A 25,002-nucleotide genomic window follows, 5' to 3' on the forward strand; every position below is an offset into this window, starting at 1 on the left:
TGACACACAACGATCGCAGTTGCAAAGGGTGCGACCGTGACTGGGCCCGCAGGGAAAAGAGGCCCGATGGGGAACTGCCATGGATCCTTTCGGACTACCACATCAGGCCCCAGGCAAAGTTCTGCGCATTGGCGCCAACAAGGTCCCGTCACCGGGCCGCGTTAGGACCTTGTATGCAACGCAGCACACGAGGACTGCTGCTGTGTTGTTTATAAAGTCCTGATGCTGACCTTGTATCCGCAGCGGCACAGAGCATTGCTAGGGCCCGATCTAGCTGTCTGAGGCGATCCTGGGCACGCCCCTTGAGGACAAGAGCGGTGAGTGCACTTTTTTTTTAAAATCCAATCTGGTGAAGGTGAGTTCGATCTAGGGGGGATGGGCACGGTACAGGGCCGACTCTATGTTGCTATGCCCCTGTTTGTTAGTGAACGTCATTCTGTAGCTTGCTATGTAGTGTACGTATATACAGTGAAGGAAATAAGTATTTGATCCCTTGCTGATTTTGTAAGTTTGCCCACTGTCAAAGTCATTAACAGTCTAGAATTTTTAGGCTAGGTTAATTTTACCAGTGAGAGATAAATTATATATATAAAAAAAAAAAAATCACATTGTCAAAATTATATATATTTATTTGCATTGTGCACAGAGAAATAAGTATTTGATCCCCTACCAACCATTAAGAGTTCAGCCTCCTCCAGACCAGTTACACGCTCCAAATCAACTTGGTGCCTGCATTAAAGACAGCTGTCTTACATGGTCACCTGTATAAAAGACTCCTGTCCACAGACTCAATTAATCAGTCTGACTCTAACCTCTACAACATGGGCAAGACCAAAGAGCTTTCTAAGGATGTCAGGGACAAGATCATAGACCTGCACAAGGCTGGAATGGGCTACAAAACCATAAGTAAGACGCTGGGTGAGAAGGAGACAACTGGCTAGTCACGTTGCGCCTCATGACTTACACACTATCCCTCCATGTTTCACACACTTGCATCCCATTATTCATTTATTTTTTAGGCACTTTACTCATTACTGCCCCCTATATTTCACTTACATTATTACACTTGCACATACACTATTCATTTATTATTTCTTACTACACATCCCATGCACCACATACCACTCCCCTCAAGACTAGTGGGAGTGGCTATTATTATTTAAAGCACCTGCTCACTCGCCTTCATCAGCGTTTCTGACCTGGCTGTGTCCATTTGTAAGTATGGCCTTTTTTCGGTGTTTTTTGCATAAATGTCCTTGTTTTTATCTGTTTTGTCTAGACAACTGTTGGTGCAATAGTAAGAAAATGGAAGACATACAAAATGACTGTCAATCGACATCGATCTGGGGCTCCATGCAAAATCTCACCTCGTGGGGTATCCTTGATCCTGAGGAAGGTGAGAGCTCAGCCGAAAACTACACGGGGGGAACTTGTTAATGATCTCAAGGCAGCTGGGACCACAGTCACCAAGAAAACCATTGGTAACACATTACGCCGTAATGGATTAAAATCCTGCAGTGCCCGCAAGGTCCCCCTGCTCAAGAAGGCACATGTACAGGCCCATCTGAAGTTTGCAAATGAACATCTGGATGATTCTGAGAGTGATTGGGAGAAGGTGCTGTGGTCAGATGAGACTAAAATTTAGCTCTTTGGCATTAACTCAACTTGCCGTGTTTGGAGGAAGAGAAATGCTGCCTATGACCCAAAGAACACCGTCCCCACTGTCAAGCATGGAGGTGGAAACATTATGTTTTGGGGGTGTTTCTCTGCTAAGGGCACAGGACTACTTCACCGCATCAATGGGAGAATGGATGGAGCCATGTACCGTCAAATCCTGAGTGACAACCTCCTTCCCTCCACCAGGACATTAAAAATGGCTCGTGGCTGTGTCTTCCAGCACGACAATGACCCGAAACATACAGCCAAGGCAACAAAGGAGTGGCTCAAAAAGAAGCACATTAAGGTCATGAAGTGGCCTGACCAGTCTCCAGACCTTAATCCCATCGAAAACTTATGGAGGGAGCTGAAGATCCGAGTTGCCAAGCGACAGCCTCGAAATCTTTATGATTTACAGATGATCTGCAAAGAGGAGTGGGCCAAAATTCCATCTAACATGTGTGCAAACCTCATCATCAACTACAAAAAACGTCTGACTGCTGTGCTTGCCAACAAGGGTTTTGCCACCAAGTATTAAGTCTTGTTTGCCAAAGGGATCAAATACTTATTTCTCTGTGCACAATGCAAATAAATATATATAATTTTGACAATGTGATTTTCTTTTTTTTTTTAATATAATCTATCTCTCACTGGTAAAATTAACCTAGCCTAAAAATTCTAGACTGTTCATGTCTTTGACAGTGGGCAAACTTACAAAATCAGCAAGAGATCAAATACTTATTTCCTTCACTGTACATGCCAGCTGCAGAAGCCAAATGAAGCAACATTTTTTTCTCTAACCCAATTAGATAAATGTGTTTTTAGCACACAATAGATGCAAATCAATAATAAAAATAAAAAAAACGCAAGCCATATACAGTCAAACTTATAGATTCTAGTACCTTTCCTGCAGGGTCACCCGATTCATTGAAGTACAGAGCATAATTATCATATCCCTTTATATAGAAATTGTAATAATCTGTTTCTGAAGGTACAAAGAAGCCACTGAAACGAGCGACAAAGGCGTTGGTCGCCAAAGTCCAAGATTTGAATGAACCATCAAACCAAGAAGAACCAGCATAGCCTGTGGAATTTTCATTCAAGTTTAGTGCATCATTCAGTGAAACACTGACGTTCCACCTCTCCAGCTTCAGTCCTCGGCTTCCTAAAAAAAAATATATAAAAAAAAAGCCAATTGAAAAATAAACAATTCACAAATAAAGATCAGACATTGTGGAATCAAGAGGAACATTAACAAAGAAGACAATTGGCAACGACCCCTGCGTCTCAAATATATAACACTCACATGATCGGATAGGGACCCTATGTGCTGCCAAACAGGGTCCGTGTACTTGACTTTGCTTTCTACATGAGGCATAATATTAGTCATCCTCAGTCAAGCTGTTAAAAATTTCTTATCTTTTTCTGGGGAAGCTGACTTCTAACTAATACAATATCCAAAAATGGCGACCGCACTCTGCGAACACTAATACCACCTAAACACTATAAAATAAATATGCATTGCTGCTGAATCTACTTACAATAGGAAGGTTCTTAGCACACATTTTGATCAAACTGTGGGAACCCACCTGCCACGACAAGGCAACCTCTAAAGGTGGGTCCCTACACTGCTCGTACACCCAGAACTGGGACTAAGCCGAATTAAGCGCTGCGGGCAAAATCCGCCACGACAAATGCAATCTCTGCCTCCCATTGATGTCAATGGGAGGTCTGAGACGGAAACGCCCGAAGAAAGGGCATGTCGCTTCTCTTATACGCGAGCGTTTTTTACTGCTCGTGGGAGAAAAACGCCTCCGCCTTTAATTTAAATCAATGGGAGGCGATTTCAGGCATTTTTTGCGTCAAAAACAGCACCAAAATACTCAGTGTGAACTAGACCTTAGGCTTCCTTGCACCTGTATACACGTTTTGTTTAATTTTGTTGGAATGTGCTGATCAAATTTTGTTGTTTCTAACCAATATGGCTGCCATTATGGCAACTTAAGGGTTTGTCACCTTGTTTACCTGTTTGTCAAATCTGTCCAACTATGCAGTGATGCATCCCTTACTCGACTACTCCTACATAACAGAATTAGGGCATGACCACACATGGCGGAATTCCTCCGCAACTGTCCGCATCAATGCCGCACAGAATCTGCTTTGCAGATTCTGCAGCGGATCTGCACAAAATGTGCAGAAAATTGATGCGGACTGGCCGCTGCGGACTGCAGGAAAAGTGCTTCTCTTCTCCCTATTCAGTGCAGGATAGAGAGAAGGGACAGCACTTTCCCTAGTGAAAGTCAAAGAAATTCATACTTACCGCCCGTTGTCTTGGTGACGCGTCCCTCTTTCGGCATCCGGCCCGACCTCCCTGGATGACGCTCCAGTCCATGTGACCGCTGCAGCCTGTGCTTGGCCTGTGATTGGCTGCAGCCGTCACTTACACTGAAACGTCATCCTGGGAGGCCGGACTGGAGACAGACGCAGGGAGTTCTCGGTAAGTATGAACTTATATTTTTTTTTACAGATACATGTATATTGAGATCGGTAGTCACTGTCCCGGGTGCAGAAACAGTTACTGCCGATCGCGTAACTCTTTCAGCACCCTGGACAGTGACTATTTACAGACGTCTCCTAGCAACGCTCCCGTCATTACGGGAGCCCCATTGACTTCCTCAGTCTGGCTGTAGACCTAGAAATACATAGGTCCAGCCAGAATGAAGAAATGTCATGGTAGTAAAAACAATACGCTCCGCAGCACACATAAGATCTGCGGACTTCATTGCGGAATTTTGACTCTCCATTGAAGTCAATGGAGAAATTCCGCCATGAGTCCGCAACCAGTCCGCCACTGCTCCGCAACAGACAGAGCATGCTGCGGACACCAAATTCCGCTCCGCAGCCTATGCTCCGCAGCGGAATTGTACGCATCGTGTAAACGAACACTGCTAAATTAAAGTGAAAGTCAATGGAGAAACGGCTCCGCTGCGGATTAACGCTGCGGAGTGTCCGCAGCGGAATTTAAGTGAAATTCCGCTATGTGTGAACCCGCCCTTAGGGTCTGTTCAGGAATTGTATATTTAGTTCCAAGGGTGGGATCTAGGGTTGCCACCTATCCACCCAAAAATACAGATCTCGTTCAGGGTGTATCTACACGCTAATGTGGGGCGTGACTTCACACCGAGTGTAATTTGCTACTTAGCCGCAGACAGACAATGACTGTGAGGGTATGTTCACACGGCTTATTTTCAGCCGTTTTTCGGGCCGTAAACGCCCCGAAAAATGGCTGAAAATACAGGGGCTGAACGCCTCCAAACATCTGCCCATTGATTTCAAGGGAAAAACTGCATTTCGTTCCCACGGGGCATTTTTTTACGCGCCGTTTGTAAAAACGTAAAAAAGAAGTGCATGTCACTTCTTGAGCCGTTTTTGGAACCGTTCTTCATTGTTTCAATAGAAAAATAGCACCAAAAACGGCCGTAAAAAATGCCTGATGCATAAAAAACGGCTGAAAATCACAGGCTGTTTTCACTTGAAAACAGCTCCGTATTTTACAGCTGTTTTTTGTTTGCCACGTGAACATACCCTTAGTATCCTCAGTATGCTCCTTTAGGAATTGGCAAATATGGCGCACAGTGCACTGTATTTATAAAAATAGTGCATGTGGCATAATAATTTTGATGCAATTTTCTAGACATTTTATTCTTCTTTATGTTACCTTATGACCAGCGTACATTTAAAGCAATAATTTGTACCTAAAAATGGTGCAGGCATTAATCAAATGTGGCACATTGTACGACTCCTCTTAGACTGAAGGCTTATTCAGACGAACGTGATATACGTCCGTGCAACGCACGTGATTTTCATGCGCCTCGCACGGACCTATATTAGTCTATGGGTCAGTTCAGACAGTCCGTGATTTTCATGCAGAGTGTGTACGCTGCGTAAAACTCACAACATGTCCGTTCTTTGTGCGTATTTCGCGCATCACGCAGCCATTGAAGTCAATAGGTGCGTGAAAATCACGCATGCCACACGGAGGCACCTCCGTCGGACGTGCGTGATTCGTGCAACAGCAGTCAAAGTATGAATGTAAACAGAAAAGCACCACGTGCTTTTCTGTTTACAAACATACAAACAGAGTGTCATACTGATGGCGGCTGCGCGAAAAGCACGCAGCCACGCATCATACGCTGCTGACACAAGGAGCTGTCAAGTGCCTTTTGCGCGCGCAAAACGCACATGCTCGTGTGAATCCGGCCTAAGTGAATGAATGTGTAATTTCTATGACTGTCCAATAATTTGTGATATATAAAATTTCATCTGATCCGATTAATTCTGGACTAAGGGAATTTTACTGTATATAACATTTTAGACTGTGTGTACCTGGGAAGAGTGAAGGCAGAAGAGGCGGCTGTGGCGGAGTCTTACAAGTTATTGTTGTATCTGTCAATCCAAGAATAAGGCATTCCTGACCTGTAACACAATTAGACATGAGTATAAAAAAGTTACTTCCACTGAGCCATGATTGTTGTGTATATATATATAATAGACATAGCCACTGTACCAAATGAGTTCCAGACACAGTAAGTATAGCTTACAATTTACCTCTAATTTCCCTTTTGTTAGGTCAGGGCTACATCTAGAGCTACTTGTCACGCTACTAATTGATTTTAACTCTTGAGTAACAATGGAAGTCCACAAGATTACATGCAACTTATGCTCCGTTCACATATCCGTTAGGGCTCCATTCCGACGTTCCGTCTACGGTATTCATTCCGTTAAAACGACGGTTTCCGTTTGTGTCTGTCAGGGCGACGGAAAGCTCAGACGGAACGGAGCCCTAGCACAGATGTAAATGAAGCCTAAGGGTATGTTCACACGTACACGTCCGATACGCCTGAAATTACGGAGCTGTTTTCAGGTCAAAACAGCTCCTGAATTTCAGACGTAATGGCATGTTGCAGGCGTTTTTCGCAGCGTCCATTACGGACGTAATTGGAGCTGTTTCTCTATGGAGTCAATGGAAAACGGCTCCAGTTACGTCCCAAGAAGTAACATGCAGTCGCGGGCGGGCGTCTTTTTTACACGCAGTCTTTTGACATCGGGGCGTAAAAAAAATGACCGTCTGCACAGTACATCGTAAAACCCATTCAAATGAATGGGCAGATGTTTGCCGACGCTTTCAAGCAGTATTTTCGGCCGTAATTCCAGGCGTAAAACGCCTGAATTACGTCCGTAAATAGTGCGTGTGAACATACCCTTAGGGTATTCATTTGGACCGCAGCTGTAGCTCAATAGTTAACCCCTTAATGACCGGACCAGCTAAATTTTTTCTATTTTTGCCCCTCTGAATTTCAGCAGCCATAACTTTTTTATTTTTTATGGCGTGAATATAGGAAAAAGCAATTCTCAGAATTGTTTATTTTTATCCCGTTCACATTTCACGCTAAATAACCTGTTAAATTAATTCATCAGGTTATTACGGTTGTGTAGATGCTTAATATGTGCAGGTTTTTTGTTTTTATTTATTGTAGGGGCAATAAAATATATTTTATGCAAAATAATGACTTTTTTTTGGGACTTTTTTTATTTATTTATTTTTTTGTTCCTTTTTTTAAAAATCCCATTAACCCCTTCCTGCGATTGGCCGTGACTGTACGTCCGAAATCAAAGTGATTTCCCGCAATAAGGCATACAGTTACGCCCAAGCTTCAAACTGTCACCATGTCAACAGACATGGTGACAGCGTCCTGATCGCAACTGTCATAGACAGTTGCCGAGCAGGACTCGCGGCACAAGACCAATCAAAGTGGTCCTGTGCCGGCATGAGCTGTGATTGGCCAGTCACTACTGATAGGCAAATCACAGTCCAGGAGGAGTGTTTTGCCGGCATCTGAGGCTCTGACAAGCTCATTCCTGTCAGAGAGCTTGTTAGAGTCGGACGCCAGTGAAAAGAACAGTTAGGCTATGTTCACACGGGGTATTTTGCCGAGTTTTTTGACACGGAAACCGCGTCGCATAACTCGGCAGAAACGGCCCGAGAACGCCTCCCATTGATTTCAATGGGAGGCGTCGGCGTCTTTTTCCCGCGAGCAGTAAAACTGCCTCGCGGGAAAAAGAAGCGACATGCCCTATCTTCAGGCGCTTCCGCCTCCGACCTCCCATTGACTTCAATGGGAGGCAGGAGAAAGCGTATATCTCGCTGTTTTATGCCCGCGGCGCTCAATGGCCGCGGGCGAAAAACGGCGCGATAATATACTCCGTGTGAACATAGCCTTAAAGTGAAGTACAAGTGTTAAAAAAAAACAAAAAAAAACAGCGATCTGCCCCTGTTGTGCCCACTGACCAGTGATCCCCACCTTTGGTGCCCACTGGTTGTAAGATATATAATTATATAATTTCAGTCACCCACAGTGTCCTTCTGGCGTGTGATCTGTGCCCAGTGATCACCTGTCGCAGTACCTGGTCGCCATCACCCTGCTGTGTCGCTAGATTGCCCACAGCCCGAGTTCCCTGTTAGGTAGCAATGCCACTTCTCATTTCGTTTTCCCCCTGGTAGGTAGGGTATGCTTACTGTTTGAATACAGCAGGGTTGCTGTTCTCATTGCGCAGTTGAGAGTAGCGCTGTTTATTTTTTGTTAAAAAAAGTTTTTAAAAAAAGTTACAACATTTTTTTAAGACAAATTTAAAAAAAAGTTACAACAAAAAGTTAGTTAGTTAGTAGCTGAACAAAATTATGGCCAAAAGAGTCTTCACAGCCGAGGAAGTGTGTCAAATGATGTGTTCTGATACGGACAGCGCGAGTGAAGGTGAAGCACAGTTCGTGCTTCCATCTTCCTCTGAATCCAGTGACTCTGAATCTGCACCCCCCAGTCGGCGCAGAAGAGCCGTAGGTCCTGATATGACATGGGTAGCTGCGGACAATTATACCCCCCAGGTGCCTGAGTTTACAGCCCCCTCAGGCATTCAAATTGACACTACGGATTTCAGCCCCATTGATTATTTTAACGTTTTTTTTTCAGACACCCTTTTAGAATTAATTGTCCAGCAGACCAAGATTTATGGTGAACAATTTATCGCCCAGAATCCCGACTCATTTTATGGGAGAGGCCAAAATTGGACCCCCACATACGCAGTGGAATTGCGGAAGTTTTGGGGCTTATTTTTAAGTTTTGGGCTCATAAAAAAGGCCAGTATTAGAGATTATTGGTCCCCTGATATTTTATATAACACCCCCCTTTACCGCACAGTAATGACAAGGATGCGATTCGAAGCCATCGTAAAATTCCTTAATTACAATGACAATAGCCAGTGCCCAACCCCACAGGACCCAAATTTTGATAGGCTGTATAAAATAAGACCATTGATTGCCCACTACGCCCAAAGTTTTTCCCAAGTTTATACCCCCCCCCAACAAAATATTTCGGTAGACGAATCATTAGTGAGCTTCAAGGGTAGACTGCACTTCAGGCAGTATCTACCCAATAAAAGAGCCCGGTACGGCATAAAACTGTACAAACTCTGCGAAAGTGGCACCGGTCACACCTACTCTTTTAGAGTTTATGAGGGGAAAGACTCCCAAATAGATCCCCCAGAATGCCCCCCTTCCTAGGAATTAGTGGAAAGATCGTATGGGATCTTATCCATCCTTTGCTCGGCAAAGGATATCATCTTTATCTGGAAAACTTTTACAACAGTGTCCCATTGTTAAAAGTTCTCTTGTCCAGATCCACCTTGGCGTGCGGAACAATCCGCAGAAATCAGAAGGGCCTCCCCAAAAATTTGCTGGGTCAGATCCTAAAATTAGGAGTGAGCAGAGCTGTCTGCAGCGACGATCTGCTACTCCTAAAGTATAAGGGTAAAAGGGACGTCCTTATACTGACCAGCATTCATGACAGCAGAGGCAGCCTTGTCCCTGTACGCAGATCCACCACCCAAGTCCCAAAACCATATTGTGTACAGGAGTACAACAAATATATGGGTGGCGTTGACCTGTCTGACCAGGTCATAAAACCGTACAGCGCCATGCGCAAGTCCAGGGTATGGTATAAGAAGCTGTCTGTGCATCTTACACAGATGGCTTTAACAACGCCTTTGTCCTCTGCAGATATGCTGGCAGCGGAGATACGTTCCTGCAATTTCAGGAAAAGGTCATAAAGTCCCTGATGTTTGGTGACCAGGAAGGGGAGGGCAGTTCATCCGGCTCTTCCGTCAGCAGGATAATTCCCGGCCAGCATTTCCCCACAGAAATCCCCCCCACTGAAAAACAACAGAAGCCCCCAAAAAAATGCAGTGTGTGCGCCAAGCGAGGCATTCGTAAGGACACCACATACCAATGCGAGACGTGTCCCACAAATCCCGGCCTGTGCATGAAACAATGTTTCAAAATATACCATACCTCCATAGATTTTTAATTTATTTATTCTTCATTCACCTTTTCTGTCTCCCATACTGGCCATGACCAATTTTTTTTTTTTTTACTGACCAGCCCCATTTCAAATTTGATCATTTGAAATTTGTCAAAAAACACCTAAAACAAAACTAAAAATTCTCACTATACCAAGGACCCGAGGGAGTGTCTGTCTCATCCAGGTTGCCAATCTGGGTGAGAGGAATAAATCCAGATGAGATTAGTTGTCTCAGCAAATCTTTTTTTGCTGAGGCCTTTGATTTATTTTTTGGGCTGGATTTTATGGAATGGTGGGTAGGTTGGTAGTGGGACCTGCCATTCCGTCTCCCTCCATAGCGGGTTTTCCAGGTTGTCCTCCTTATTTACTAAATTTAAAGTATTTCTTATTATACCCCTAGATGAATACCTAGAGGATTGTCACTTCACAATTTAAAAATTCTTACTATACCCCTAGATGAATACCTAGAGGGTTGTCACTTCACAAATTAAAAATTCTCACTATACCCCTAGATTAATACCATGAAAGGTGTTACATTACAATCTAAATCTTCTCACTATACCACTAGATGAATTCTTTGAAGGGTTTAGTTTCCTAAATGGGGTCACTTTTCTGGGTTTCTAATGTTTTGATACCCCAGATCCTCTGTTTTCATGACACAGGGCAGTAAATGCCATGGTAGTAGGCCTCAGATGTTGCATGGTGCTCTTTACCTTCTGAGCCCTGCCATGTGCTCAAACAGCAGTTTATCTCCACAAATGGGGTATTGCCGTATTCAGGAGAAATTGCGTAACAAACTGTGGGTGCTTTTTCTCTTTTAACCCTTTGTGAAAAATGATGAATTTGGGGCTAAAGCAACATTTTCTTTGAAAAAAATCTACATTTTATTTTTTTACTGCCCAGTGTATGAAACACCTTTGGGGTCAAAATGCTCACTATACCACTTGAAAAATTCCTTGAGGGGTGTAGTTTCCCAAATGGAGTCACTTTTGGGGGGTTTCCACTGCACTGGTACCTTTACAAATGCGACATGGTGCAGAGAAATCAATCCAGCACTCCAAAAGCTAAATGGCGTGCTTTCCCTTTCAAGTTCTGCCGCTTGCCCAAACAGCAGTTTATGACCACATGTTTGCTATTTCTGTACTCTGGAGAAGTTGCTTTACAAATGTTGGGGTGCTTTTCCTCATTTGTTTGTTGAAAAAATTAAAAATTTTGAGGTAATGCTACATGTTATTGGAAAATAATGTAATTTTTCATTTTCACTGCCCAATTCTAATGAAATCTATGAAACACCTGTGGGGTCAAAATGCTCACTACACCCCTAGATTAATTCCTTAAGGGGTGTAGTTTCCAAAATGGAGTCACTTTTGGGGGGTTTCCACTGTACTGGTACCTTAGGAGCTTTACAAATGCGACATGGTGCAGAGAAATGAATCCAGCAAAATCAGCGCTCCAAAAGCTAAATGGCGTGCCTTCCCTTCCGAGTCCTGCCGCTTGCCCAAACAGCAGTTTATGACAACATGTTTGGTATTTCCGTACTCTGGAGAAGTTGCTTTACAAATGTTGGGGTGCTTTTCCTCATTTATTTGTTGAAAAAATTAAAAATTTTGAGGTAACGCTACATGTTATTGGAAAATAATGTAATTTTTCATTTTCACTGCCCAATTCTAATGAAATCTATGAAACACCTGTGGGGTCAAAATGCTCACTACACCCCTAGATGAATTCCTCAAGGGGTGTAGTTTCCAAAATGGGGTATTTTTTGGGGTGTTTCCTTTGTTTCGGCACCACAAGACCTCTTCTAACCTGACATGGTGCCTGAAATATAATCTAAGAAAAGGAAGGCCCTAAAATCCACTAGGTGCTCCTTTGCTTCTGAGGCCTGTGTTTCAGTCCAGTAGCGCACTAGGGCCACATGTGGGATATTTCTAAAAACTGCAGAATCAGTTAAATAAATATTCAGTTGTGCTTCTCTGGTAAAAAACCTTCAGTAATACAGGGAAAATGGATTAAAATGGAATTTCTGCAAAAAAAATGAAATTTGTAAATTTCCCCGCTACTTTGCTTTAATTCCTGTGAAACGCCTAAAGGGTTAAAAAAACGTTCTGAATGCCGTTTTGAATACTTTGAGGGGTGCCGTTTTTAAAGTGGGGTGATTTGTGGGGGTTTCTAATATATAAGGCCCTCAAAGCCACTTCACAACTGAACGGTTTCCTAAAAAAATGGTCTTTTGAAATTTTCTTGAAAATGTGAGAAATTGCTGCTAAACTTGTAAGCCTTGTAACGTCCTAGAAAAATAAAAGCATGTTCAAAAAATTATGCCAATCTAAAGTAGACATATTGGAAAAGTTAGCTAGTAACTATTTTGTGTGGTATAACTATCTGTCTTACAATCAGATACATTTGAATTTAGAAAATGCTAATTGCAAATGTTCTCTAAATTTTGGTGTTTTTCACAAATAAATATTGAATATATCGACCAAATTTTTTCACTAACATAAAGTACAATATGTCACGAGAAAACAATCTCAGAATCGCTTGGATAGGTAAAAGCATTCCCGAGTTATTACCACATAAAGTAACACACGTCAGATTTAAAAAATGAGGCTCTGTCATTTGGTCCAAAAGTGGCTGCGTCCTTAAAGGGTTAAGGGATAACTTTATTTATAACTTTATTTTTTACTTATAATGTATTAGCATACTCCTGTATGCTAATACATTACACTGTGTCACTATGACAGCACATGGTGTGCCCGAACAGCAGGCAAACGGAACAGACAGCCCTGGGGTCCTTTGTGTTTGATCACATCACCAGAATCCCGGTGATGCGATCAAAGAGGGGAATTCCCTTTGATCATGCCGCGGTCATGGCGATCAAAGTCTTAAACAGCTGGGGTCCGAATGTTTTCCGACCCCAGCTGTGTTCAGGAGGCTCCTCTAAGATCAGGAGCTGTTAGTTACAGCTCCTGCTTCGAAGATGAGCGCTCACACGAAAAGACACGCCAAAAGACGTTGTTGTAGACTGGGGACCTGCACCGCCTGCCGTCAAAAGACGGTGGGCGGTCGGGAAGGAGTTAAAGTCAATCAGTAGCGCTACAAAAAGTCTAGGTGAAACCCTGGCCTAAGGGACCATTTACTCTTGCATATATGGGCTGTAAAAACGAGCATCGATCAACGAGAGAGCTCGATAATTGGCACCGGTTTGCTCCTTTCACAAGGAGCTATGATCAGTTATGTATGGGGACGAGCGATTGGTATTCTGATCGCTCGTCCCCATGCATTTCCATCATGTCAGCAGCAAGTCTTCCTGTTTACACATGGAGATTGGCTGCCAAAAACAATAATATTTTGTGAAGCATTATGTCAATGAACGAGTGCTTGCTCGTTCACCGGCTGATCGTTGTCCTGTTTATACAAGGCAATGATCAGGAACGAGCGTTCATATGAATACTTGTGTGCCCGATCATTGGCCTGTTTAAAAAGTCCTCAACTCCATCATTGTAATATATCTTCATTAACCCCTTATTGACCAGCCTATTTTAAACCTTAATGACCAAGCCATTTTTTACGTTTTTCCATCATCGCATTCCAAGAGCTATAACTTTTTTATTTTTGTGTCGACATAGCTGTATAAGGTCTTGTTTTTTGCGGGACAAGTTGTATTTTTTAATAGCACCATTTTGAGGTACATATTATTTATTGATTAACTTTTATTAACTTTTTTTTTGGTGGGGAATAGAAAAAAACCTGAAATTTCGCCACTCTTTTTTGCGTCTTAAATCTATGCCGTTTACTGTGTGATATAAATAACACAATAACTTTATTCGTATATAAATTGTATAGATTTTGTATGTTTTACTACTGTTACACAGTAAAACTGCTTTTTTTTCAAAATTATTTGTTTTTGCATCTCCATATTTGAAGAGCCATAACTTTTTTATTGTTCTGCCGATGCAGTTGTATGAGGACTTTTTTTTTGCGGGAAGACTTGTCGTTTTTATTGGTACCATTTTAGAGTAGATGCGACTTTTTGATCACTTTTTATCACATTTTTTTTAAGTCAGGATTCACAGAAAACAGCAATTTTTCCATAGTTTTTTATGAAATTTTTTACGGCGTTCACCGGGCGGGTTAAATAATGTAATAGATTTATAGTCGGGGTCGTTACGGACGTGGCGATACCAAATATGCGTAACTTTTTTACTTTATGTTGGGTTTTTAATAGTAAAGCATTTTGTAAGGGCAAAAAGTGGGTTTTTCATTTTTTTTCACATTTTTTTTTAAATTAACTTTATTACATTTTTTTTTAACTTTTGTACTAGTCCCACTAGGGGACTTTAATATGCGATTCTCCGATCGCTATTATAATACACTGCAATACATGCTACAGGCAGACCTGGGGGCCTTTATTAGACCCCCGGCTGTCATTGGAGACACAGACACTCGGTGATCGTATCGCCGGGTGTCGGTGGGAGAGAGAGGGAGCTCCGTCCCTCTCTCCAAAACCACTCAGATGCGGTGCACGCTATTGTGCACCGCATCTGAGGGGTTAAACGGGTGAGATCGATACTAATATCGATCTCACACGGCAGAGCATGGAGGCTCCCAGCCCTCAGCTGCCTCCGGCAGCTGAAAGCAGGGAGATTTGACGGCTCCCTGCTCTGTTTACTTTATCCTGATGCAGCGACGTAAAAAGAAAGGCATATGCATCAGAATAAACCCCTTTAGTGGCCGGCGTTAAAAGGCATATTGGCGGTCACTAACGGGTTAAAGTATGTGTCCACCTTAACAAACAATTTTGTTTATTGTCCCAAAGCATCTAAAATTAATAAAAAATAAAAAAAATGATGCAACTTTGCAAATAGTCTTAATAAAAATATCCTATTGTTTTGTATCTACAGTTTCTATGCAGACCTATACATCTCCATGGTAACAGACTACAAACAAACCATGTGTAGTCTGATCCTGCAGTTATACTCCTTTTCATCTGTTTCAGTATGCTACCAAAAAGTAGGGGACAGATAGAAGTGTGTATGACTGCAGGATCAGACTACCCAAGGTTTTTTTGTAGTCTGTTACCATGGCGACTAATAGTTCTGCATAGAAACTGTAGACACAAAGTTGTAGGAAATTTGTAATCCAGTTCATTTGCAAAGTTGCTTCAATTTATTATTTCAGATGCATTGGGACAATAAAATATGGGCTGTGACAGTGGACTTTAACTTTTTTGTTATTTTGACTTACTCTTCAATATGGAAGATCCTCCGTTGCTACCTGGAAACTGTCAACAAGCAGGTCTGCTGCTGTTCATAGAAGTACCCGGAATCAGCGGGACAGTCCATATATAATAAATAAATTCACTTACCCCCTATAAGGACTTTGGCTGGAGAATCTGTTTCATCAAAGTACTGTCCAGATATTGTGATTCTTGCACCTCCTTCTGTGCTTCCAGCAGAGGGGGAAATCCCTGTAATTTCTAGAAAAATAACCGCAGCGTGTAAGGCATGATTAGAAGTCAAAACGTATTCAGAACTTATAGGCCAAATACACACTATGCGTATTACGCGTGGATTTTCGTGCGGTAAATCTGCAGCATAATACAGTACCAGCAAAGCAAATGAGATCTCAAGAAATCTTATCTACACGGTGCAGATTTTCTTTCTGCATGTAAATTGACCTGCGGTTAGTATTTTAAAATCTGCAGCATGTCAATTTATCTTGTGTTTCCGCTGCGATTTGTATCTGACTAGTTTTAAAAAAAAAAAACGCAACAAAATCCGCAGCATAAAAACGCACCTATTTCTGCATCAAAATGTAAAGGTGCGGATTTTACCTGCGGAATTACGTGGGTTTACCTGCGGTTTTGATGCGGTTTTCCTGTACCAAACTCTGCAACGTGTGCATGTAGCTAAACAAAAAACGGCTGTAAAATATGGAGCTGTTTTCAAGGGAAAACAGCCTCTGATTTTCAGCCATTTTTTAAGCATCAAACGTTTTTTTGATGCGTTTTTTGCGGCCGTTTTTGGAACTGTTTTTCTATTGACCCGATGAAAAACGACTCCAAAAATGGCTCAAGAAGTGACATGCACTTCTTTTTATGGGGCGTTTTTTTACGCTCTGTTTTTTCAAAACCATGGATCCGTTGTCTGTATTTGCGATCCATTTGAACCTTCTGAACAGCATCCGTGTGTCATTAGTATTCACGGATCCGCAAAAAAAAGGAAGGCTGGAATTGATGTCACCATTTTGTCCCAACTCCCTGAGTAGGTCACATGATCTGCAAATATGGATAGTAAAATGACATCTCCTAAGTTTTTGCGGCTCGAACTCGCGGCCCCACAAGATCGTGTGAATGGGGCCATATAAATGAATGCGTCGTGTGCTATCCACAAAATTGCGATTAGCACCTGGACAAAAAAAAAAAAACACACAGTAGCCATCCATGAGCTGTCCGCATTCTGCGAATACTTTGCAAGGAAACGCATGGGAAATTTGATCATGTGACCTTTCTATCTGATTGCAAACCGCAAAATACGGATGGGACATGGAAACAACACAGCCGTAATATACAGACATACAGAATGGTCGCGGAAGCAACTCGGAGGCATTACGGATCCAAATATGGACACTAGGATCCGTCATTTGAAGCCCGATCAGCGCCAACGGTCATGTGCATGAGAAAAAAGCCTGAGCCCACATCTCATTTTTGCAATGCGTTTGGCGAATGCTTCGCAAATCCCACCGTAGAATTTCATTGACCTGACGTATGCCAAAGGAGTGTCCTTTTGGCATAATTTTATTTTTAAGACTATTAAACAACGCTTTTCGTCCTGCAAAAAAACATATACTGCACGGTAAGAGGGTTTGTGCACACGTAGTGTTTTCAGGCGTATTTCGGGGTGTTTACTCCTCGAAAAACGCCTGAAAAAAACGGAAGCAGTACGCCTACAAACATCTGCCCATTGATTTCAATGGGAAATACGCCGTTCTGTTCGGGGCGAAAAACGGAGTGTAAAAAGATGCCCGCGAAAAAGAAGGGCATGTCACTTCTTGAGCCGTTTTTGGAGCCGTTTTTCATTGACTCTATAGGAAACAGCTCCAAAATCGGCCGTAAAAAACGCAGCGAAAGACGCAAGAGGCTTAAAAAACTTCTGAAAATCAGGAGCTGTTTTCCCTTGAAAACAGCTCGGTATTTCCAGATGTTTTTGAGTTCGCGTGTGCACATACACAAAGTGGTTGTATGCAATTGTATGGATTACAATTGAATACATCTTTGCTGTAAGCGAAAATTTCACACACTGCGCCAAAATTATCAAAATATCGCATGCGGATAGTTTTCTCTTCCTATCACCACCTCGTAGCTGGCATACTTTACACAAATATTGTGCGAGTAATAAGTAGTATACAGCTGCATATGTCTGGACTATGTATACATTGGGTGCATACAATGGGAGATTTTTCCGGCGTATGCCCTGTCCGCATGTAACGAAAAAAACAATATTATGATTATATAAGCCAGCATGTTACCTGCATACGTCTGGAACATGGCAATTTTATTCAATGACGATACAAAATATGTGGCCAAGTTTGGTAAACTCCTGGAACAGAAGAAGGTCCCGTAGTTATGTTTTTTCACATACGTTATTTAGCGTTATGTACAAAATGGCGACTCCATCTGAACCCGGTTGTAAAAAATATAAGTAGAGGCAGAAGCTCATTATAGAGAAGATCAGAAACAACAGAGGATTTATCACTACTGCAGCAAGGGGGAGTGGAGCAGTTCCCCAGAGCAACCAATCAGGTTGTAGCTTTCACTTTCTAAAGAGAATTGAAAGCTGGAATCTGATAGGTTGCTATGGGCAACTGCTCTAATTTTTTTAGCAAAAGTTTTAAGAAATTTTCTCCAGAGGGCACCACACTTGCAAAAACGGGTCAAATTTAAGACATTCAAGGGCACGTGCTACTGATGGGGCATGTGCCCTCCGTGCCAGGCGGGTGGCATCAACAAGTGTATTTAGTGGCTGAAAAAGCAAAATTAATCTGCTCAAGGTGAAGAAAAGTCTAACTACTACTCCTCTTAAATGAACAGTCTGGGTAAAACTGATACACAGCGTTATGAAGGGCTTGCAGGGGCAGAGTATGACACCGTCGCAGGGGTGCAGCTATAGGGGTGTAGAGGTAGCAGTCGAACCTGGGCCCTGGTGCCAGAGGGGGCCCAAAGGCCTATTTGCCACATAAAAAAAACACCAATACTATAAATGGCACATGGTAGTTGGGGGCCCTGTTAGAATTTGTGCAATAGGGCCCAAGTGCTTTAAGATACACCTCTGCACAGTTGTTGTCTTTTTTAGGCTGAATTCACATGCTGTGAATGTGATGCAGATTTTCCGCGTGGATTCCGCAGCGAAAATCTGCAACGATTTAGAGTACAATGCATATGAATGGGGTTTTCAAAATCTCATCCATACCTAGAAATCTGTCACAGATTTGTCATGGATTCTCACCGTGATGCAAAGGGTGAAATCAGCGACAAATGCGCCGAAAAATATGCATGTAATACATACAAATTTTGCCGCGGATTCGCCATGTATTATCTCCTAATTTGCAGGGAAATCCGCAATCTAAAAAGTCTGCTTCATGTGGTCCCCATGGGCCCTGCATAACACAGTGTATAACGGCTACCAGAGACATAACGTGAAATAGCACTCCCGAATTCATAAATTAGAGAAAGGAAAGTGAAAGATATGAACTGCCCCTTATTCAGATGTTCTTATTGTGGCAGAGGGGCCTTCCGTGTGCTGTCCGTGTTTTTCACGCACCTGTAGACTTCAATGTGCGACGTTGTCCGCAAAAACGGACTAAAATAGGACATGCAGTGAGTTTCATGCAACGGACACGCTTCGTTACAAATCACTCATGTCTGAATAGCCCCATTGATTTGCATGGGTCCGTGTTCTGTTAGTTATTTCAACGGATATCACACGGACGTAAAATATGTTTGTCTGAATAAGGCCTTATAGTCAGGGAAGGAGTGCGTCCAAAAGACGAAGTTCTCACCTGCCTTCATGGATGGTGCCCTCCCTGTCTGTTTCTGGTTTTCTTGTAATGTATGCAAAATGTCCTGATTAGAGGGTAACTAATCGTTCAATAAACTTCTGACATGTCCTAGTCACATGTCAGAAGTTTTGATTAATGAGGGTCTGAGCACTGAGACCCCCACCAATCGCTAAAACGAAGTGGCAGAAGCGCTCGTGTGAGCGCTGAGCCGCTTAGTTTCTGACAGCTTTTTCCATAGAGCCGATGTAGCGTAGTACGGGCTGATAGACTTTCTATTGAGCCGGTACACCGCTACATTGAAATCCGGTGGGGGTCTCAGTGCTCGGACCCCCATTAATCAAAACTTCTGACGTGACTACATTTAGTTACCCTTTAAGTCTTAGCACTATGTATTCTGTATCATTCCATTTTCACATGGAAGACGCCATGTTGGTCTTATTATTATCTTCCTTACTATGTTATTTCACATGTACTTACCTTCCATAATAACTGTCGAGGATAAAACTGATGTTGTGATGTCCTATGAGAAAATAAGCAATAAAATGAACAAGGTACATAGTAAAGGCTATGGCTACGTGGCGACTTTGACCGCAACACAGGTCGCACGGCCAAAGATCGCTTTGTCATGCTGCCTAATAAAACTGAGTTGCCACGACCGCGACATGTCAGTCCCAAGAAGTCCAGCAGGTGCGGATCTCTTGCAATTGTAGTGTTGCGGTCGCGGCAAAGCGATCACTTTCACTATTATTACCTACGATAAAGGCAGCGCGACACAATGATTTTTGGCTGTGTAGCAGCAAAAATCGACGTGTATCCCTAGTCAAAGAGACGTATTCTCAGAACCTAAAATGAATGCTCACCCATGAACATTTTTTATTTTTTTATCTAAATAGGTCCAGCATTCTGTGCTGATTTGTTTCTTAATATATCTTTATCAGAGACGGAACTTTCTTTTTCGGATACTGAGCTGTAATTTCCCTGCATAGACATAGATTTAAATGATAATATTCTGGCTGTCAGCCACCCTCAGGCATAGTTCACATGATGTTTGTGGCGCTGATTTTGACGCGGAAACCATGTCGAAATCAGCGCAAAAAAATGTCTTAAATCTCCCTCCCCTGATTTCAATGGAAGGTAGAGGCCTTTTTTTTCCGGGAGGTCTTTGACCGTTTATGGAAAAAAAAAAGCGTCATGATTTATCGTGGAGCACTTTCCTCCTCTAAACCTCCATTCAAATCAATGGGAGGCAGAAAAAAAAACCTGCTCCGTCCGTTTGGAGCGTTTTTTGATGCAGTTTTTGAATTTGATTAGTTTTAAATAGAACGCTTGGAAAAAAATGTGTAATAAAAACCCCCAAAAAAGTGTCAAAAGAAATACCCAATCTCCACAATTTCTTTCTCTGTGCTTTTTTCCACGTGTGTTTTTTTTTTTTGCTTGTGGAAAAAAAAATTCGGCACGTCCTACCTTGGAGCGGTTTTTGCATCTGAACCTCCAGTGAAATCAATAGCAGGCAAAGAAAAAGGCTCGTTTTTTGGCACGTTTTTTTCATTGATTTATTTAAAAGAAACACCTAAAAAAAAATGAATTTTTCTGCCTGACTAAAGACTCTGTGTGAACACTGCCTTAAGCTACATGCGGCCCGTGAACAACGGATGCGCAAAACACGGACGGCATACAGATGGGATCCGTGTACCATCTGTGGTTTTATTTCGCCAAAGACATGACTGGGCGAGTCTGAGCCGCAAACACGGAGAGGAGTAGGACCTACTCTAAGATTTGCAGCCCGGTCTTACACACGGATCCGTGAAAAACACAGGTCAGTGTGCTATCCGCTATAAAAACAGGCAGCGCTGACAAAAATGTATTATTGTAGTGATGTATAAAGTTATTCTGTCATAAAATAAATCAGGCTGAACAGGAATCCAGGTGAGGATGGCCAGCTTACCGACGTATGTCCCGGAAGGTCTGCAGATGATAGAGCCGGTCTCACTGTATATACTGTCCAGCTGCAAGCCGTGCCTATGAATGGAGATGACATTATTGCATGACCCAATCTGTCACGCCTCCGTGCAAGAGTAATGCAAAATGATTTTATATGTGCAGCTAGTGCCCCCTAGTGTCTACATTGCAATTAACAAGATAAAATGCAATAAAATAGTAGAAGTGTAAAACCTGGAAATAACTAATTTTTAAAGCAATTGTGTCTTACAAGACTTGTTACCCGTGACTTACAATGTATCAGAGTTGGGTATAAGCAGTTCACATGGCATTCCTCCAGCATAAACCCTGTGAAATATAAAATACATCAGTATTAGGCTTCGTTCACATCTGCGTTGGGACTCCGTTCATGGGTTCCGTCTGAACTTTCCGTCTGGGGAACCCATGAACGGATCCCTGACTGAAACAAACGGAAACCATAGGTTCGCGGCAATTAAGCAACGAATCTGCAGCAATATTTGCATATTTGACAGGTAATTCAGACGTTGCGGATATCACAGCGGACTTGCTGCAGATTTCAGTTTTTGCATTGCAAAGGCTGAGATCCGCAGTGAAATTCTGCTTCTTCTCCGCAACAGACAGTGCATGCTGTGGAGGGGAAAGTCTGAACTGCAGCCTAAATTCTGCAGTCATTTTCCGCAACGTCTGAACTAAGTTTCCTAAAAATGTATAGAAACAAATGTAAAAAAACGGCTGCTGCAGAATTCCACTGCGGACTGTCCGCAGCGGAATTCATCAGCAATTCTGCCACGTCTGAACATGCCCTTAAAGTCTCGCTGTCAGCTACAGTGCTTAGCCAAAAATGACTTTGACATTTTCTTAAAGTGGTATTAACCCTTTAACGACCAGGTCTGTTTTGGCATTAATGACCAGGCATTCTTTTTTGTTTTTTCATCTTTGCATTGCAAGAGTCTTAAGTTTTTTTATTTTTCTGTCAACATAGCCGTATAAGGGTTTTTTTGCGGGACAAGTTGTATTTTTCAATGGCAGCATTTTTTGGTACACGTAATATATTGATGAACTATTAATTATTTTTTGGGAGGGAATAGAAAAAAACAGCTTTTCTAGCGTCGTTTTTAGAGTTTTAAATTTAGGCCGTTCACTATGCGGCGTAAGTAACATTTACGATTATGACAATGCTAAATATGCATCGGTTTTTATATGTTTTACTACTTTTGCACAATAAAAACACTTTCAAACAAAAATTATTTTGTTTTACATCCCCGCAATTGTAGAGACATAACTTTTGTATTTTTGCGTCGATGTAACTATATGTGGGACTTTTATGATTGGGGTATGTTCACACACACTAATTACGGACGTAATTCGGGCGTTTTTGCCCCGAATTATGTCCGAAAATTGCGGCTTGAAAGCGTTGACAAACATCTGCCCATTGAAAGCAATGGGCTGACGTTTGTCTGTTCACACGAGGCGTATATTTACGCGCCGCTGTCAAATGACGGCGTGTAAATAGACGCCCGCGTCAAAGAAGTGACCTGTCACTTCTTGGGGCGTAATTGGAGCCGTTATTCATTGACTCCAATGAAAAGCAGCGCCAATTATGTCCGTAATGGACGCGGCGTTCAAGCGCCTGCACATGCCGTTACGGCTGAAATTACGGGGATGTTTCCTCCTGAAAACATCCCCGTAATTTCAGCCGTTACGGACGCTGTCGTGTGAACATACCCTAAAGGGAAAGTCGCGCTCGCAGGGGCATTGAAGTGCTGATTGGCAGGGGTCCTGGGGGTTGGAACCCCATTGATCAGATATTCTAAGTATAGGCCATCAATATTTAAGTCCTGGAATACCCCTTTAAATCCATCTCCTGACTGGTACTTTTTTAATAACCTTATCAAAGAGTTGTTTTTGTCACCACTGTGGCATTCCATTATTTTGTAAGTGTAATGAATGTATAGCAGCTTGAAGAGATATTTATTCACTTTGAAACTATACAATTTTTGTGATTCTCAATCGGTAGTTCTCCAGCTGTTTTTTGAAACTACAACTCCCAGCATGTCGTGACAGTCAGACGTTCTCAGGGTATGCTGGAAGTTGTAGTTTCATAACAGCCATAGGTATAGAGTGTTTTTTCACAATTTGCAGGATTATACTACATTTTAACTCTATAAAATCCAGGTTCCTCAGATAGAACAATGCTCAATGCACATTTTTTCTGCGAAATTTGCGAAATCAGAAGATTGAGTATACGGCTTACCTGAGGACTCTGACATCTCTTCCATTAGAACTTAAAGCAGTATTACTGCCATAGACATCAGTGAAGATTTTGCCTGTGATTGTGATCATAGAACCTGGAAAATGAGACCGAGAAGATGTCATTTGTAGACATAGTAAATCCGCTAAACCAACCATAATAGGACAAGGTTACTGCAAGTTACATTATACAATCTCGACAAAATTCCAACAGTCGGACCCCAAGATAATATTATTGATGTAGTATCCGGTAGGCAGAAGTCATAGCAAATCTAAAGAGGATGGATTTTTTTTTTTTGTTTTCAAGAAGACAAACAGATGTAAGTGGTGTGGACAGACTGGAACCAGGATTGCAGTAAAAGTGGCTCTAAAGTCTGGAAGGGGTAGCACAATGAGCGGGTCAGGTATCGATGTCGTTGGCATGAAGATGTGCAGCCTATTCACCAACACATGGCTCCATTTTCTCCACCAATATTTTCAAAGTGGCACGGCTAGATATTTGCAAAAGTGAGACAAATAGGTCCCCTATTTCTGAAATTTAGGCCTTGTTCACACCAAAACCAGAAGTGGATCCTAAAAGATATACACATGAAAACACACAGAATAATGTGCCATAAATACCTGGAGTTCCAGAAAATGGTGCTATAGAGTTAATCACTGGGGTGTAGTATATATATGTCTGAAAAGAGATGATATGTCAAAATAAATCAGTTATGAAAAATATCTCTATACAGATTTGCCTTACAAACCCTTTCAGGGCCAGAGAAATTTTCTTTTTTATGCTTTTGTTTTTTCCTCCCCGCGCTCAAGAAGTCATAACTCTTTTATTTTTTTCGTTGACACAGCCATATGAGGGCTTAATTTTTACGGTACAAGTTGTACTTTCTGATGGTACTATTTAATATTATGTGCGATGCACTGGGAAGCTGGAAAAAAATTCAGAATGGGGCGCAATTGGAGAAAAACAGCAGTTCTGCCGTATTCTTATGGGCTTCTTTTTTACCGTGTTCACGATACGGTGAAAATGACACATTATCTTTATTCTGCGGGTCAGTACGATCACGGTGATAACAAATTTATTTTCCTTTTGTTATGTTTTAGTATCTTTAAAAAAAATGTAAATGTTTGAAAGAAACGAAAATTTTATTGTATCGCCATATTGTGACCCCCATAACTTTTTTATATTTCTGTGTACAGAGATGTGTAAGTCGTTTTCTACATGGAAAGATCTAGTTTTATTAATACCATTTTGGGGAATGTCGGGTATTTAGATCACTTTTTATTGAAAATTTTTTGGGAAAACTGCGATTTTGACCTTTTTTCCCACTGCGATGTTCACCGTATTGGATAAATATTTTTATAGTTCGGGCATTTTCGGACGCGAGGATACCTAATGTGTTTATGTTTATTATTGTTTATTTATTCTTATAACTGATCTAGGGAAAGGGGAGTGATTTGAATTTTTATATTTTTAAAAAAACTTTTTTTTACTTTTATTTAGCCACCCTAGGGGGCTTGAACCTGCGATCATTAGATCGCTTATGCCACAGACTGCCATATCACAATATGGCATAATAAGTGCATTGCTATTGAGACCTGCCACAGGCAAGTCTCAATAGCAATCGTCCTATAGCAGAGCTGGGGGCGTTCACAAGGCTCCCGGATGCTA

General features: G+C 42.0%; 1 protein-coding gene across 1 annotated transcript in view; it reads right to left on the reverse strand.

Moving 5' to 3' along the window:
- PKHD1L1 (PKHD1 like 1) overlaps positions 1-17,777 on the reverse strand; it is a 134,504-nt gene extending 116,727 nt beyond the window's left edge. The window contains exons 1-4 of the mRNA XM_075825819.1: positions 17,595-17,777; positions 15,433-15,543; positions 6,043-6,132; positions 2,559-2,821 (exon numbers count right to left, since the gene is read on the reverse strand). Coding sequence (XP_075681934.1) covers positions 2,559-2,821; positions 6,043-6,132; positions 15,433-15,543; positions 17,595-17,613 — 483 coding nt within the window. The 5' untranslated portion in view covers positions 17,614-17,777. The remainder of the gene's footprint in view (positions 1-2,558; positions 2,822-6,042; positions 6,133-15,432; positions 15,544-17,594) is intronic.
- Positions 17,778-25,002: the final 7,225 nt, after the last annotated feature.

Source organism: Rhinoderma darwinii, chromosome 5 (assembly GCF_050947455.1).
Source record: "Rhinoderma darwinii isolate aRhiDar2 chromosome 5, aRhiDar2.hap1, whole genome shotgun sequence".
Classification (NCBI taxonomy): domain Eukaryota; kingdom Metazoa; phylum Chordata; class Amphibia; order Anura; family Rhinodermatidae; genus Rhinoderma; species Rhinoderma darwinii.